Source organism: Leptodactylus fuscus, chromosome 11, assembly GCF_031893055.1.
Source record: "Leptodactylus fuscus isolate aLepFus1 chromosome 11, aLepFus1.hap2, whole genome shotgun sequence".
Classification (NCBI taxonomy): domain Eukaryota; kingdom Metazoa; phylum Chordata; class Amphibia; order Anura; family Leptodactylidae; genus Leptodactylus; species Leptodactylus fuscus.
The window spans coordinates 69,322,557-69,336,564 of NC_134275.1; the positions used below are offsets into that span (position 1 = coordinate 69,322,557).

General features: G+C 39.0%; 1 protein-coding gene across 2 annotated transcripts in view; it reads right to left on the reverse strand.

The window, feature by feature from the left end:
- The window catches only part of AFF2 (ALF transcription elongation factor 2), a 446,266-nt gene that overhangs the window by 23,322 nt on the left and 408,936 nt on the right, over positions 1-14,008 (reverse strand). For both annotated transcript variants that reach the window (XM_075260676.1, XM_075260675.1), the window contains exons 13-16: positions 11,124-11,328; positions 9,867-10,006; positions 8,286-8,349; positions 6,043-6,179 (exon numbers count right to left, since the gene is read on the reverse strand). In XM_075260676.1, the coding sequence (XP_075116777.1) occupies positions 6,043-6,179; positions 8,286-8,349; positions 9,867-10,006; positions 11,124-11,328 (546 nt within the window). The remainder of the gene's footprint in view (positions 1-6,042; positions 6,180-8,285; positions 8,350-9,866; positions 10,007-11,123; positions 11,329-14,008) is intronic.

Below are 14,008 nucleotides of genomic sequence, written 5' to 3' on the forward strand. Positions count from 1 at the left end.
TAAGACAGAATAGGAACATTTACCGAGCTTAGTTTATGGATGTCCAGGTCCAAATTAGATGTTAAAAGCCTCAGCGTTATTGGCAATTCTGTATCCCCAAGTCAAACAACATTTATTCAATCTTCTGCACACTGATCGGTGGGAATTTACAAGACAGAATAGCAGGCAAAGGGGATATTTCAATTTATACCGCTCATTAATATAATAGATGGTTATCCACAGGACTTGTCTTTTGGAAGCCAGAAATCAATATCCAAAATTTGAGCGATTAACTATACTTTATATGTACAAATATTGTGTATAAGATTCAATCAATTAAATTACTAAATGAATAAGTCCAATATTACAAGGTATTTTTTTTCGGTATGACCTATACTTAGTATAGGCCATAAAGATCTCATTGGTTCGGATGGCTTCTGATGCCCATACTATACAGTGTACAGACCTAAAAGCAGATGGCTGTATACACTGTGTGCACTGTAGCTCTGGTCTTATGGATACCAATGATAGCTGAGCTGCAGCACTGGCGCCAAGCCACTATACAAGCCACGCATCTGCTTCATGCTCTGTACACTGTATAGTATAGTAAGGCTTTTAGAAACATCCTGACCAGTTGATCCATGTCAGGGCCTGGCTGTTGACTGTAAAAGACTGAAGATTATAATTTAGCAAGACCAAAATAGCTACTGAAAGTGATCCTATCATAGTGTAGGTAAGGATTTCTCTTGTTCACATCAACCATCCAAAGAAGGTCTGATTTTATAACATGGACAAGATTTGCTTGGTAACTAATGACTGACAGTGGTTGAAACTTCCAGAGTTTTAGAGTAGGAAAAAACTGCTCTATCAGGTGATGAGTAAAGCAAATATTATTTTAGAGGTTACATAGTTACATAGTAGATGAGGTTGGATGAAGACATCAGTCCATCAAGTCCAACCTATAACCCTACAACCCCCTGTTGATCCAGGGGAAGGCAAAAAACCCCATGAGGCTCATGCCAAGTGCCCCATTTCAGGGGAAAAAATTCCTTTCCAACTCCAATCTGGCAGTCAGTATAAAAACCCTGGATCAACGCGTCCTTAAAATCTAGGGTCCAAGGTTGATATTCTATTATTGTTATAATATGTAATATTACAGTAAAGATAGATAGATAGATAGATAGATACATAGATAGATAAGAGATAGATAGATAGATAGATAGTATCAATATTTTGCATATTTTACTTAATGTTTTAAAAATTTAAATAATAAAATTGTATTATTTCCATGGAAAAAATCCAATAGGGATCAAAACTATAAGGCGGTGCAGAATATGTCGGTGCTGTATAAGAAAAAGGATAGAACCCTGGAGGAAGGGGCACAAGAGACAGTGAGCCCTAAGCAGAAACCCCCCACTGTCCCTTCCTGCTTGCCGATCCTATCCTAGGTAATAGGCGACAACTGGACAACAAAACCCTTCCTAAATATGTGACACACAAAACGCAGACAAGACAAACAACAACATAGGGAGGTCAGCTAGCCAGGGGTCAGTAACAGTCGAGCAATGCAGTGTCAAAATCAATATCCGAAAGAGTAGTCAATAGGGAAAGCCAGAGGTCAAGAATCAGAATACAAGAATAAACAACATGAGAAAGCCAGCATGCACAAGGCAATAGCAAGCACCAATATGAATGTAAGACAAGAATAAATAGGGAGGAAGAACCCACCCTGGAGTTGATAGGTGGACAGGCTCTCAATCACATAACAAGGCTAAAGTTAACCACTTAATGAATAGAGGCAAACAAAGCAAAAGATGGGTGTGGTGGAAATTCAATTACAGAACTCTAAGCAAGGTATTAAACTGCAAACACCTCCTGCACCGCAGGTTGCGAGCATGTGGTACAGTGACCCGAACAGGAAGAGATGTTACAACTAATGAATAAAAGACTAAACTATGCAAATGACAAAAACTGCAGCCTTAAAGGCAATGTACAAAATAAACTAATCGCTGCACATATCCTAGCTCCAATAAATAAAAGAATAAAATAGTGCAATGCTAGATCTCAGATAACAGTTTATTGATAAAATGTCTCTCATCTCGGTTTCCTATTCTATTTCCAAAGATTTTAAGTCCATTAAAAAAGTCTCCCACTATTATATAAAAAAATAGAATTGAAAATACATGCTATTTACTGAAAAGGTTGAAACTACTAATTCCAAAGAGATTGTATTTTGCCTTAGAATGCCTGTGAGTGATACAAAGAGATACTTTTTTGTTATCTGTTTCTGAACTTAGTTATTACACTTCTCACTGCACTCAGTATCAAGTATCATGTTCTCTCAATAAAAGTCAGCGGGGGATGAACACACCATGCAGACCCTTTAAGAGCATAAATCTGTTTCCAGCCACAACCTTTGGCCTCCTGATGTGATACCAATGATTTGGTGTCAAAATATTCTGTCTAAAGATATTATTTGGTTGTAAAGTAATGTAAGATGACTACCTGCTTTAGTGATCTTGAGGAAAAAAATCCACAATCATAGTCATTTTGTTCTTTTGTTTTATTTTGACAATATTGGGTAGGTTAGGCTAGACTGTCTTCAAAACTAACAAATGGGCTCATGTCACATGTTTTTGGTTTTGAAAATACAATTAACTAGCGATATAATATACTACGTAATGATACAAATATATTTACTTTGTAATAAGTGTGATAAAGGTTAAGCTAGATTCACACTAGCTTTCGGATTTGCTTGGGGACTAGGGTTGAGCGATCGGGATCAGAAAAGATCGGATCCCGAACGAGCAAATTTCATGATCAGGATCGGCTGGAAAATGATCGGAAATCGGATTTTGAAATAGATCCTGAAATCTCAAGATCGGCTCAACCCTAATGGGGACTTGAAAAATGGATACCCTATCTGATTAAAATGTGGTTACCTGCGAAAACCCATGGACCCCATAGACTATAATGGGGTCTGCTGGGTTTATGCCCGAAATTTTGCAGAACTTTTCTATCTGCGTATTTGAGGCAGAATGAGGAACAGATTCCCCGAATGTTAGTGTGACCACAGCATTAGTAGTGGGAAAATCCCATTATTAAGCTACCCCCTCTAACCCCTATATGAATAGGGTTAGAAGACTGTAAACTTATTCTATTGCAAAAATAGACACAAACCAAAACTTCTAATAGCATCTCATTTCCTAGCAGGAAAAAATGATTGGTGTAGCTGATATCCAACATTTCCCATCCTTGTTTGAAATTATATCTATCGCTGGCAGACAGTTGGAAATGTCACAATATACATTCAATTTTTTGTTAGTTTTCTGGGAGTTAAATACTGATAACCTGACCTTATAATAGGTTGTCATAAAAATGTGATATATGGGGATCAACTAGGACCGCCACACACCAGCAATGCTTGAGAGAGCGCCACCTCTGCCTTACACCACTTCATGATTTCATTTGCCACTTAGGGGCTCTATCACTGGGAAACATCATTTTTAGATAAGAACATCCTTGCATAGCCTTTAGAAAGGCTATTTTACACCTACCTTTTGTATGTAAATTGCCTCAGTAGTCCTTGAATAAGTCAGTTTTTACTCATATGCTAATTAGCTTTCTGTGTGCACTGGAAGTGTCTGTGTCTGCTATTCTCTATGTGTGTGCTAGCAGGGAGATAAGTCATCAGCACAGCAGCCTCTGCTGTGCACACACATAGAGCAGGCAGTACACAGTGAGACTTCTGATGCACGCAGAAAGCTCATTATCATATGACTAAAATCTGACTTTCAAAGTCTACTGAGGCAATTTATATACAAAAGGTAGGTGTGGAATAGCCTTTCTAAAGGCTATGCAAGGATGTGCTTATCTAAAAATGACTTTTCCCAATGATAGAGCCCCTTTAACCTGTTGGCAGCTCAGTCCCTTGCAAGTATAGCTTGCTTAGTATTTAGTGAAGAAACTGCAGCTCTCACCCAAAGGCTGCAGTCTCCGGGCTCATTCACATCTGCGCCCGGCACTCCGTTCTGCAAGTTTCCGTTTCCTGCACAAAACAGGGCAGGAGACAGAAACCTGCAGAAGTCTTTCTCACCCATTCATTTGAATGGGTTTGAAAAGTGTCCGGCCGTGAGCGGCAGTGAGCGTTTTATGCTCTTTGTGGCTAAACCATTTTCTTAAACCGGAAACAGAGTCGGATATGCAGTACTCTGTGTCTAGTTTAAAAAAAACGGTTTCTCTGCGGAGAGCTCAAAACGCTCACCGGCACTTACGGTCGGACTTGGCATGACAGGTTTCCGTCTTCTGCATGCAGAAGACAGAAACCTGATAACGGAGTCCAGACACTGTTGTGAACCCAGCGTCAGCTGATCGATGAGGATTCCTGATGTCAGACATCCACTGATATGATACAGATAACCTATCACAGGATAGGTTATCAGTATAATTAGTCCTGAATAAAAACCTTTAAATACAGATTACAAAAGTTTAATTTACTACTTAACAAGTTAAAGCCGTTGTCCATAATTTTTTAATTTATAGATTGACCACAGGAGGTTACTTTACAGTGCACAGAGCTGGAGGCAGCTGCCTCCAAGCTCTGTATAGTGGTGGGCACTGGTACTGCAGCTTTGCTTCCACTGACGTCAATAAGATCTGAGCTGCAGTACCAGCACCTGTCCACTATGCAGGGTACGGAGCAAACTTCTTCAAGCACTGTATAGTGCACAGAGCCATTATATGAAGAGCTGACTCATATGGGGGGTGGGCAGTGACATGTTACTTTCCAACATAGACAACCCTCTTAAATTAACAGCAAACTTTAACTTCACTTTTTTTAGTTGATTTTTATCATATTGTAGACAATTATCAGATTTAAGTTAAACTTGAATATTATATATGTAGTACAGGTATATGTACTGTTTCATGTACAACACCGTGTACCGCAAGAAATTGTATATATTGTATTTTACTTTTATATATTTTTTTTTTACCTTATAATATCTTAAGTTTTTTCTATTTTCTATCTGTACTGAAACAAATTTAAAAAAAAAATCATAAAAAGATAATTAAAAATACATTTTATTTTATAGGATTTTCATAATCTACTCCTGCCCATGTGTAAAGACGTAAATGAAGTGCATAAACAGTCACATCAAAATTCTGTTTTCTTATAACAATGTCTATATTTGCTCAACATGCTTAAAAATACAGATTTGCTAAACCTTCATAATAATTTAGAATGAGACTCCTGAGCCCTATTAGAGCTACATCATGTATGTACTCTATGGAGTAAGAGTTCATTTCCCTCCACTACAAGGTCAATGACACCCCATAGGGTTCCACTGGTAAACATCATTAGGCCTCACACTTGTGTATGCCTTGCCTTACTTTGTATGGAAAGACTAGTAACCGTCTTCGTAAATCAATAGACTTTGGCGCGCTCGCTTCATTGAGGCTGTTCCCATTAAAAATAATAAAACATAATTATTTTACTTCCATTAAAAGGGAGGTTAGATTCACTAAATGAATCAATTGACGCATCAAATAAAACGAGTCGCGGAACGTCTTTAAGAGAAAAGGGAGCCGTAATTCACTTTAACTTTGTTGATTAAAGTTCGCTTTTCTTCTCATCGACCTCATAAACCAAAGGAAACAGAAGAAAAGAACAATTTTTCTCCGTAGAAAAAAAAAATGATCAAAAACCTCTTGAACATAATTTGCTATTTAATATCGCACCCTTTAAAGGCAGGTCTCCCTGCCAAATATTACAATGATTGTACTTTATAGCCACCCACTACATCTCAATTTTAATTTTATGAATATTGCAAATTATAACAGTCACATTATAACCTCTAAAGGGGCTCATTTATAAAAGCGCTGTCCATCAATTACACATTTTCCATCGCATTAATAAAATGGCAAGAAGTAATTACGCTGACTTCAGAGATGAAGATGCCTTGAACAAATCATTATGCTGAAATTATTTTCTTTAAAAAACTTAGCAGGTTCTAATTACGACTGAAATGAGATAAGGAAAATGATCACAAAATAGACATTAACCTGATGAGTTCCACAGTTTCGGAGTACATGGTGTATGGAGATTTCGCTTCTAATGGATCTCGCTCCATAGCGTTCCCGCATTCGATGAAAGAGAGGGCAGCGTCAGCATAATTCACAGCTTTGCCAAACTTTTCTATCTGAAACATTGCATAACAATAGTGTTATAGAAAAGCTTATGATGCACAAAACCCATCCAGTTTATTTCACACTGCGTCCTTTTCATTACCCGAGTGAATTTCAGATTTGGATAAGTGGTCGGACCGGTGTGTCTAAGAATTCTATAATACGCTTTTCAATGGTGTCTTCATAATTATTTTACGTTGTGAAACATTAACAATACATCATTTTCTCTGTCCTTAAGTAGTTTTTAGGTAAATGTCAAAATATCAGATGAAATGCCCCTATTGCATATAATGCAAATGCAACACCTCATCCGTATCACGGTGAAAGGACCTGCTCTATGAACTCAACCCATTTTGTAGGGTTTGAGTGCTCCAATTTTGGGTCTTGCAAAGTTTGCCCAGCCATGTATTGTCCTCTCTATGAAAAGGTGCAAGGGAAATGTAGCATTACATATGACTATTCAATGACCAATCATGTCATATACAGACAGGTCAGTTTTACCATAGTTGCATCTGCTCTTTCTCAGTGGTTTTCCATATTTAGGTTGTCAAAAGCATAGGACTCCCCATCATTGTATATGCCTTCATAGCGCAGATGGGAAGGGATTATCATATTTATATCAGTAGCACTTGAATCCAGGGCAAAGGCAATCACAAATATCACATGAAACTTCTAAACGTTACTTACATGAAACTATCATGAGACAATTTTGCAAATATTGCTTCAAAATATCAAAGACGATGCTATGGGGTTAATATGCGGCTTTGTTGTGAGTTATCACACTGTGGCAAGTTACCAGATTCAAGTTCAACTTTGCTAGATGTATAGAGTCATACAAACTACAAAAATGTGTGACTTGTATGTTACTCTAGGTTCCCACTAGCGTTCATGTCTGTGTCGTTCGGGTCATCATGGGGATCCAAAGACTTCAACTATGATGGAGTCTCCACCAGTTTCTGTACTATGATGTAGTCTGCACCGGTTTCGGTACTATACCCATCTCAGTACTATGATGGGGTCTCCATCCGTTTCAGTACTATGATGGGGTCTCCTCCTTGTAGGACTTTTCTTTCTGATGATTTTAAGCAGAATCTGCAGTGGAGTCCCCCAACATAGATGGGAATCCATCTTTGCTTGAATGCAACATTTATGTTCTATAACTTGTTAAAACTGGTGCTATTACACTATGAAAGTATGTCTAGTTCTAACATATTCCTGTAACAAGAGTATATCTTAAAGGGAGAAGAAATCTAAAGACATATAAAGATAGGATTTATATTTTTTTCAGTTTAATAACTGCATCAAAAACATAGCATGTGAACATGGTCAATAGTTATCATTGTAAAGTTAGTTAAAGGGAGTCCATCACCAGAACCAAACATATCAATTCAGCCGCACAGATAGACAGGCTAACATCACCTGAATCCAACAGCATTTTCCCCTTGTGAATTGGTGGCTGTTTTGCGGAGATATCGCTGTTTTTGTATTGGAACAATGAAGGCATGGCCAGGACCTTTGGCAAAAACAACAATATTTTGGCAACAGTGGCACCAATTTACAAGGGGAGAATACCGTTTGATTCAGGTGACCCTACCTATCTATCTATGGCCCTGAGTTGATATGCTGGGTTCTCATGACAGACTCCCTTTAACCCACTTTATCATGCTAACTATTGACCATGTTCACATGCTATATCTATCCACAGGGCTTGGTTGATACATGGGTTCTGGTGACAACCTCTGTTAACCTGAATGGGCGCAGCAATGCATCAGCGTTTTAGTGACCCCATTGACGTACCATCAATATAGTTTGCCATGAGTTGCACATTTAATAATCTGAACCGCGGCTGATTATATTTGCTGATGATAAAAGATTGTTAAACAGTTTAGATAATAACTTTTCAATGAGGTTCCAACAATTCCTTTATGAGATTGATCTTATTCTGTCAATGGGAGGGCAGTTATTATAGTCGAGACAATTAAAAAATAAAATCTCACGCGGCAATGAAGCAAGTATTTAGCTTGTCAGGTGAACTCTAATAGTGATGGCAGCAATTACTGTAAATGACAGAAAAATAGCCCACGTATGATCAGTAATGATATAGAAAGAGATACACTTACTAATGCATCTGCTTTATGCTTTAACCTTTTGGCTTCCTGCATGTAATAATCAGCATTATGTAATCTGAAATAACAAGGCAGAAAATCATTAGGAACAGATATTCTTCAATCGGAAGTTATACAGGACTTTGTAGAAAGAGGAGTACAATATACAAAATATCAAATCTCAATTCTAGAGATGAGCGAGTACTGTTCGGATCAGTCGATCCGAACAGCACGCTCCATAGAAATGAATGGATGCACCTGGTACTTCCGCTTTGATGTCGGCCAGCCGCTTAACCCCCCGTGTGCCGGCGATGTCCATTAATTTCTATGCGAGCGTGCTGTTCGGATCGGCTGATCCGAACAGTACTCACTCATCTCTACTCAATTCCCATTCATGGGCAGTGTCAGGGCTCAGAATCACACCCTTTGCCTTCTTTTGCCTGACACCTCCCTCCTGACGGTACAGAGACTAAAAAGTATGTCAGGCATTAACACTGACAGCACCTACTTGGGAATTGTAGGGGGTAGAGAAAAAATTCCAATTGTGCTGGAACCAGTGCATCACCTATTAGATGATACAAATAGTTGTAGAGGTGGTGAAAGGCCCTCTTGAAAGAGGACCTTTCACCTCCTAGGGCACATGCGGTGTAATACACCGCTAGAAAGCCGACAGTCGTTATGTGCCCCCGGTGAAGAGCTATTGGTGCCGGTACCGTACCTCTTCACTGTAAGAAGGGCGTTTCGGACAGTCAGTCAGGAACGCCCTTCTTCACAGTAGCACCTAATGTGCTGTACTGTGAGAGGGGGCGTTGCTTACCGCCCAGCGATAATGATGAGCAGTGAGGAACGTCCCCAAAGTACTCATCTATGAACGAGTACTATCAGGAGGGGAGGGAGGCGTTCCTCCCTGCTCTCAAAGTGCAGACGCTGCTGTGAGGAAGGGTGTTCCTAACTGACTGTCAGAAACGCCCATCTGACAGTGAAGAGCTACGGTACCGGCACTGATAGCTCTTCACCGGGGGCACAGAATGGGAAAGCCAATAGTACGCTGAATTCAGCACACTGTTGGCTTTCTAGCGGTATATAAAACCACATGTGCCCCAGGAGGTGATATGCTGAAATATGGATATTTATCAGCTTTTTCAGCATCCATTGCCTTATACAGCTCTGTAATATAAAAACACAATGCCAGTGTAAAGAGAAATGTTCGTCTAATCACCAATTACTAAAGGATAGGAAACTGTAAATCTTAGATCATATTAATTACTCTGCTATGTAGTGCAATATGAAATCTGCACCTGGGGCAACTGCTCCATCAGTCCCCCTTCCACCAGATTCTCCCCTATGGCACTATTTGCCTACGCAGACAATTTGTAGCTTCATGTCAGACAAATGAAGCTCCTTCCATCATAAAGATACAATAAAAAAATTATTCAATACAAAATTATAGATAAAAATATTCTCTTGCACCTAAATTACTTACAGTACATTATACTGTAATCTCTTAAAACCAGAAGCTTGGTGGTATTGCAGACTATTGGCATAGTATAGCTTACAGCTGTAGATCTATTTCTATTACCAAGTACTACAACTTACGTTTCATCAAATGTTATCTTTGATCTTCGAGAATCAGCATTTCCATTGGATACAGCAGGTAATGAAGGCCATAAATCTGGCTCTGAATGATGCTGAATGTTCTCAAGGACACTGCTTGGTGGTCTGCTGTTATCTTCCTCCTGTATAGACAATAGATCTTAGAATGGTTTCTCCCGACAAATTTACTTTCAATATATATTCAGTATATTTATCTTTACCATGTCATGCTTACCCCACTCATACCAGATTACTGCAAACCTAATGTGTACAGACACTGATACAGGGGAAATTGTCAACCAGTTTGTGTGTATGAGATAGCCAGGACTCCTTCTCTCTCCTAGGAGTCCTATCTTGACATATTTAAGCTACACCCCGTTTTTCTGAGAATCCACAACCACCTGTCTAGCAAGTTGAAACCTTTTATCCCAAAATAGATGCACCAAAGTGGTGCCAAGTTGTGACAAACATAAGCCATTTATTTAAACCAGTGGCTAGTCATAACCACAGTAGTAAATGACGGCCAATGCATTCTACAATGGTCATCCATAATATAAATGAGCACCAATATAACATAACATGGTAATCAATTAGACTGCAAAAGTAAAGAAAGCATGTACAATGATAGCAATATAGTCTTTACAAAAACAATAGGTTAAAGGGAATTTCTCCAGTGGCTTTTCCACCATAAACGGACTCCATCATATGCTGAAGGAAGTACTTTCCTTTCCATTGGGGTCTGTCTATAATCTTTCTATTGTAGGAAAATTAAGTTATAAGTGGATGAAAACATAAAAAGTCAGACGGAAAGTAACTTAAGTAGTCGCAGTGGGTGGGGAGCAGCTTCAGCCTAGTCACATTATTGTCTCTGAGATTGTCATCACCCACGTGACATTAGGGACTGAGGTGATTATAAGGTAGATGTCAATGGGGTCATAGGCAGGCTCCACCGTGTGGACGGGAAGGCGCTCCGCTAGGATGCTCTGTGGGGAAGGCATCTACAGGACACTACATTACCCGATAGTTTACTTGATACCATAGCTCATGGCCTAGTGCAAAATATCCAGCTAAGACCGAGGACATCCCACTGTCCCGCAGACTGGCAAAAAAAAAAAAACAATGGCCTGGTTCTGGTCTGTGGACAGGAAGGTTAGGGAGCCCTGGTGTAGTTGCTACATGATGTCACCCTACCCGATAGTATACAGTGTGGCCTCAGCGTTCGTCTATAGAGTACGGTATGAGAATTCTGCTGATACTTACACAGCTCACTTTAGTGTTTGCTATTGTGCTACCATTCTTTTTGTGTCTTGTATTAGTCACTGGGACATGCACCGTCGTTACGCTGCTCTCCTGGCTGAATGAGCTGTTATCACTGGAGTGTCGTCTTCGAACAGGTTCATCCCCCAAGGGTGACAACAACGGTGGAAATACTTTTTCTTCCCTCTTTTTAGTTGTCTTTTTTGTTCTAGAAAAAGTAAATAAATAAATTTAGCAAAAGAAATTAAATCAAGTCCAAGAAGACCAGATTCCACAATTATTTCTATACTTAAAAGTTACGCCATTTTTAATAATGATTTTCTGTAGGGCTGTCCTGTTCTATTTGCATCCGCTAGCAAGGAAATTACCTGCACTCCAATTTACATTATATACCTTTCGGCAAATAAAGTTTTTGCGGGAGTGCAAAGTTATCAGGCGACAAAAAGTTTCCTTGAATTAAAGGATTTGAGATAAAGTACATTGTAACATTTGAGAAGTTCTCATTGTTTGGATCTGGTTGCCACTGAACAGTCTGTTCCTCCTATATCACATTGTTATATTAATATCAGAGTCTGCACAGACCTCATTAACTCCTCGTGCTCTTCTAATACCAGCGCATTGAATCCCCTTACCATATAGAACACAATTATGTCCGACCATTGGAACTTAGTACCTGAAAGGAGGTGCATTCACACACCAAGAGATTTATCGAGCTGACAAACCCTTTTCATCCATTTTATGAAAGAGGAGGCATCATTAGCAGACATTAATTGTTACATATTGTGGAGCTGATTGTTCACTTGCTTTGGGCTGTAACTGCTGTAAAAATGGGTTTTTAATTGCAATAATAACCAATTGTGAATGAATTTATTGGAATAATTAAACATGTTTAATGACTTAATTTGCCAACATGTTTTTGCTAATTGAAATGCAACGACAAACAGTTAATACAGCGGAGGAAGCGCACATGCCTTCAGTGGATTTATGTACGAGAGGTAAGGACGGGCAAATGCCAGACATGGCATGAGGATTTTATGGGAGTAACTTCATGTAATTTATGTAGATGTTTTATATGAATATTTACCGACAAGTGGATCCTGAACAGCCAAAACTTTTACTGCTAATGAATGAATCATTTACCTGATTCGCTACGCGTATGCTTGATTACTAAAACGCCATTACACGGTGCAGGGTTGTGTGCAATGAGTCTGCACAGTAGGGCAGGCAACCAGTATGGCTCCATAGTGCAAAGCTGTCTCCTAGTAGCATGGACTTATACTACTGCAATAAGGTGCTGTATAGGCGAAGATGCTAGAGGGAGAAGCTTGTATATACAGTATACTATCCAATCAGCATTACTTTTTTTGTGAAATTCATATGGAATCCAACAAAAAATATGTGAGGGAGACTGATGAAGAATGGCATTTTCCATGCTGATCTTCATATCTCCATATAAGACATAGCTGCAGTATATTGTGGCTACATGTATTCCGATTAAAAGATACATAGTTATACTCAGTTCTAAAGAGCCTATAATACCGTCCTATTGCTTTCAATTCAATTTTAGTTGCGAACTGGGGCAATGGCATCACTAGAAATGGCAGGACCCTGTGGCGAACATTTGACTTTTATGAAAAGACCCCTATATATATGTAAAATGATAGTGTTTGTGGAGTTCGCGGGCCTTACCAATCCCAGCTCCTGCTCACAGCTACCTCTGCAGAATAGGAAGCGCCGGCGGCCATGAGCAGGAGCCAGTATCTGTAAGTAAATAGGGCCTGTTACCCAATGGCGTTACTCCAGCAGGTAACGGCCTATTAAAAAAAAACAAAAAACTCAGCAGCAGCGGCCGCCAAGCCCCCGATTGTCCCAAGCCCTGTAGCAGCCGCGACTGCTGCTACACCAGTAGTTACGCCCCTGAACTGGAGAATATATTAAGGATTTCTCAAGGTTGTCTATTAGTTCATCTTATAGTGCCTGCTACTCTGTTGCATTCATTTTTGTTAATGTTTTCTATACCTTCCATCTCCTGTATATCCACCGATGATTCCGAGATAGGAAGAAACGTGTCGGGGTAAGAACAGGGACCAATGTCTGGTTCTCCTTTTCAGTGGCTTAGCGCGATATATCTGGGTCTATATAGAAGTGGAATCCACAAGGAAGGACAGACCAGGACCCGCCTAATATATATATATATATATATATATATATATATATATATATATATATATATATATATATATACATATATATATATATGTATACATATATATATATATGTATATATATATATATATATATATATATATATATATATATATATATATAATATTATACTACATAAGTCTAAAATTATCAGACATTTTAAGGTTCATCTTTAAATTTAAAATCTCACTTTCCTAAAAAAGAATAAATGTCTCATAAGTCATAGACACCAATTTACCATACGTTCTTGTAACAATAGTCAAGCAGGTTACGTGTCCTATAGAAGAAATACTGGGAAATGTGTTAATGTTTACGCTCAGTTTTAATTGCCCCTTTGGAACTACAATTTGGAAATAGTATCTGATGTTCCTTTGCACTTTGCTTAGTGACACAAGCTTCCGTGAGGTGTAAATTAAATAATGTGACAGAGTTATTAATAGATGCAACTTGTATATTGTGACAGAGTCATTGCCAGCAAAGGTTGCTGCTGGCAGAAATTCGCAGGCTCTCAAGGTGAATTGTAAAGGTTAGGTGTCTCCTCAGCACAGCTGTTTAATATATATCATCTGATGTCTAGGAGCGGTTACATCCAGCGCAGCCGTGAAACCAACATTTCAGTGATTCTCACAGTAAACCGCAACGAGATGAATAAATGTGTTGTAACCACCAGTCAGGATGTGGGT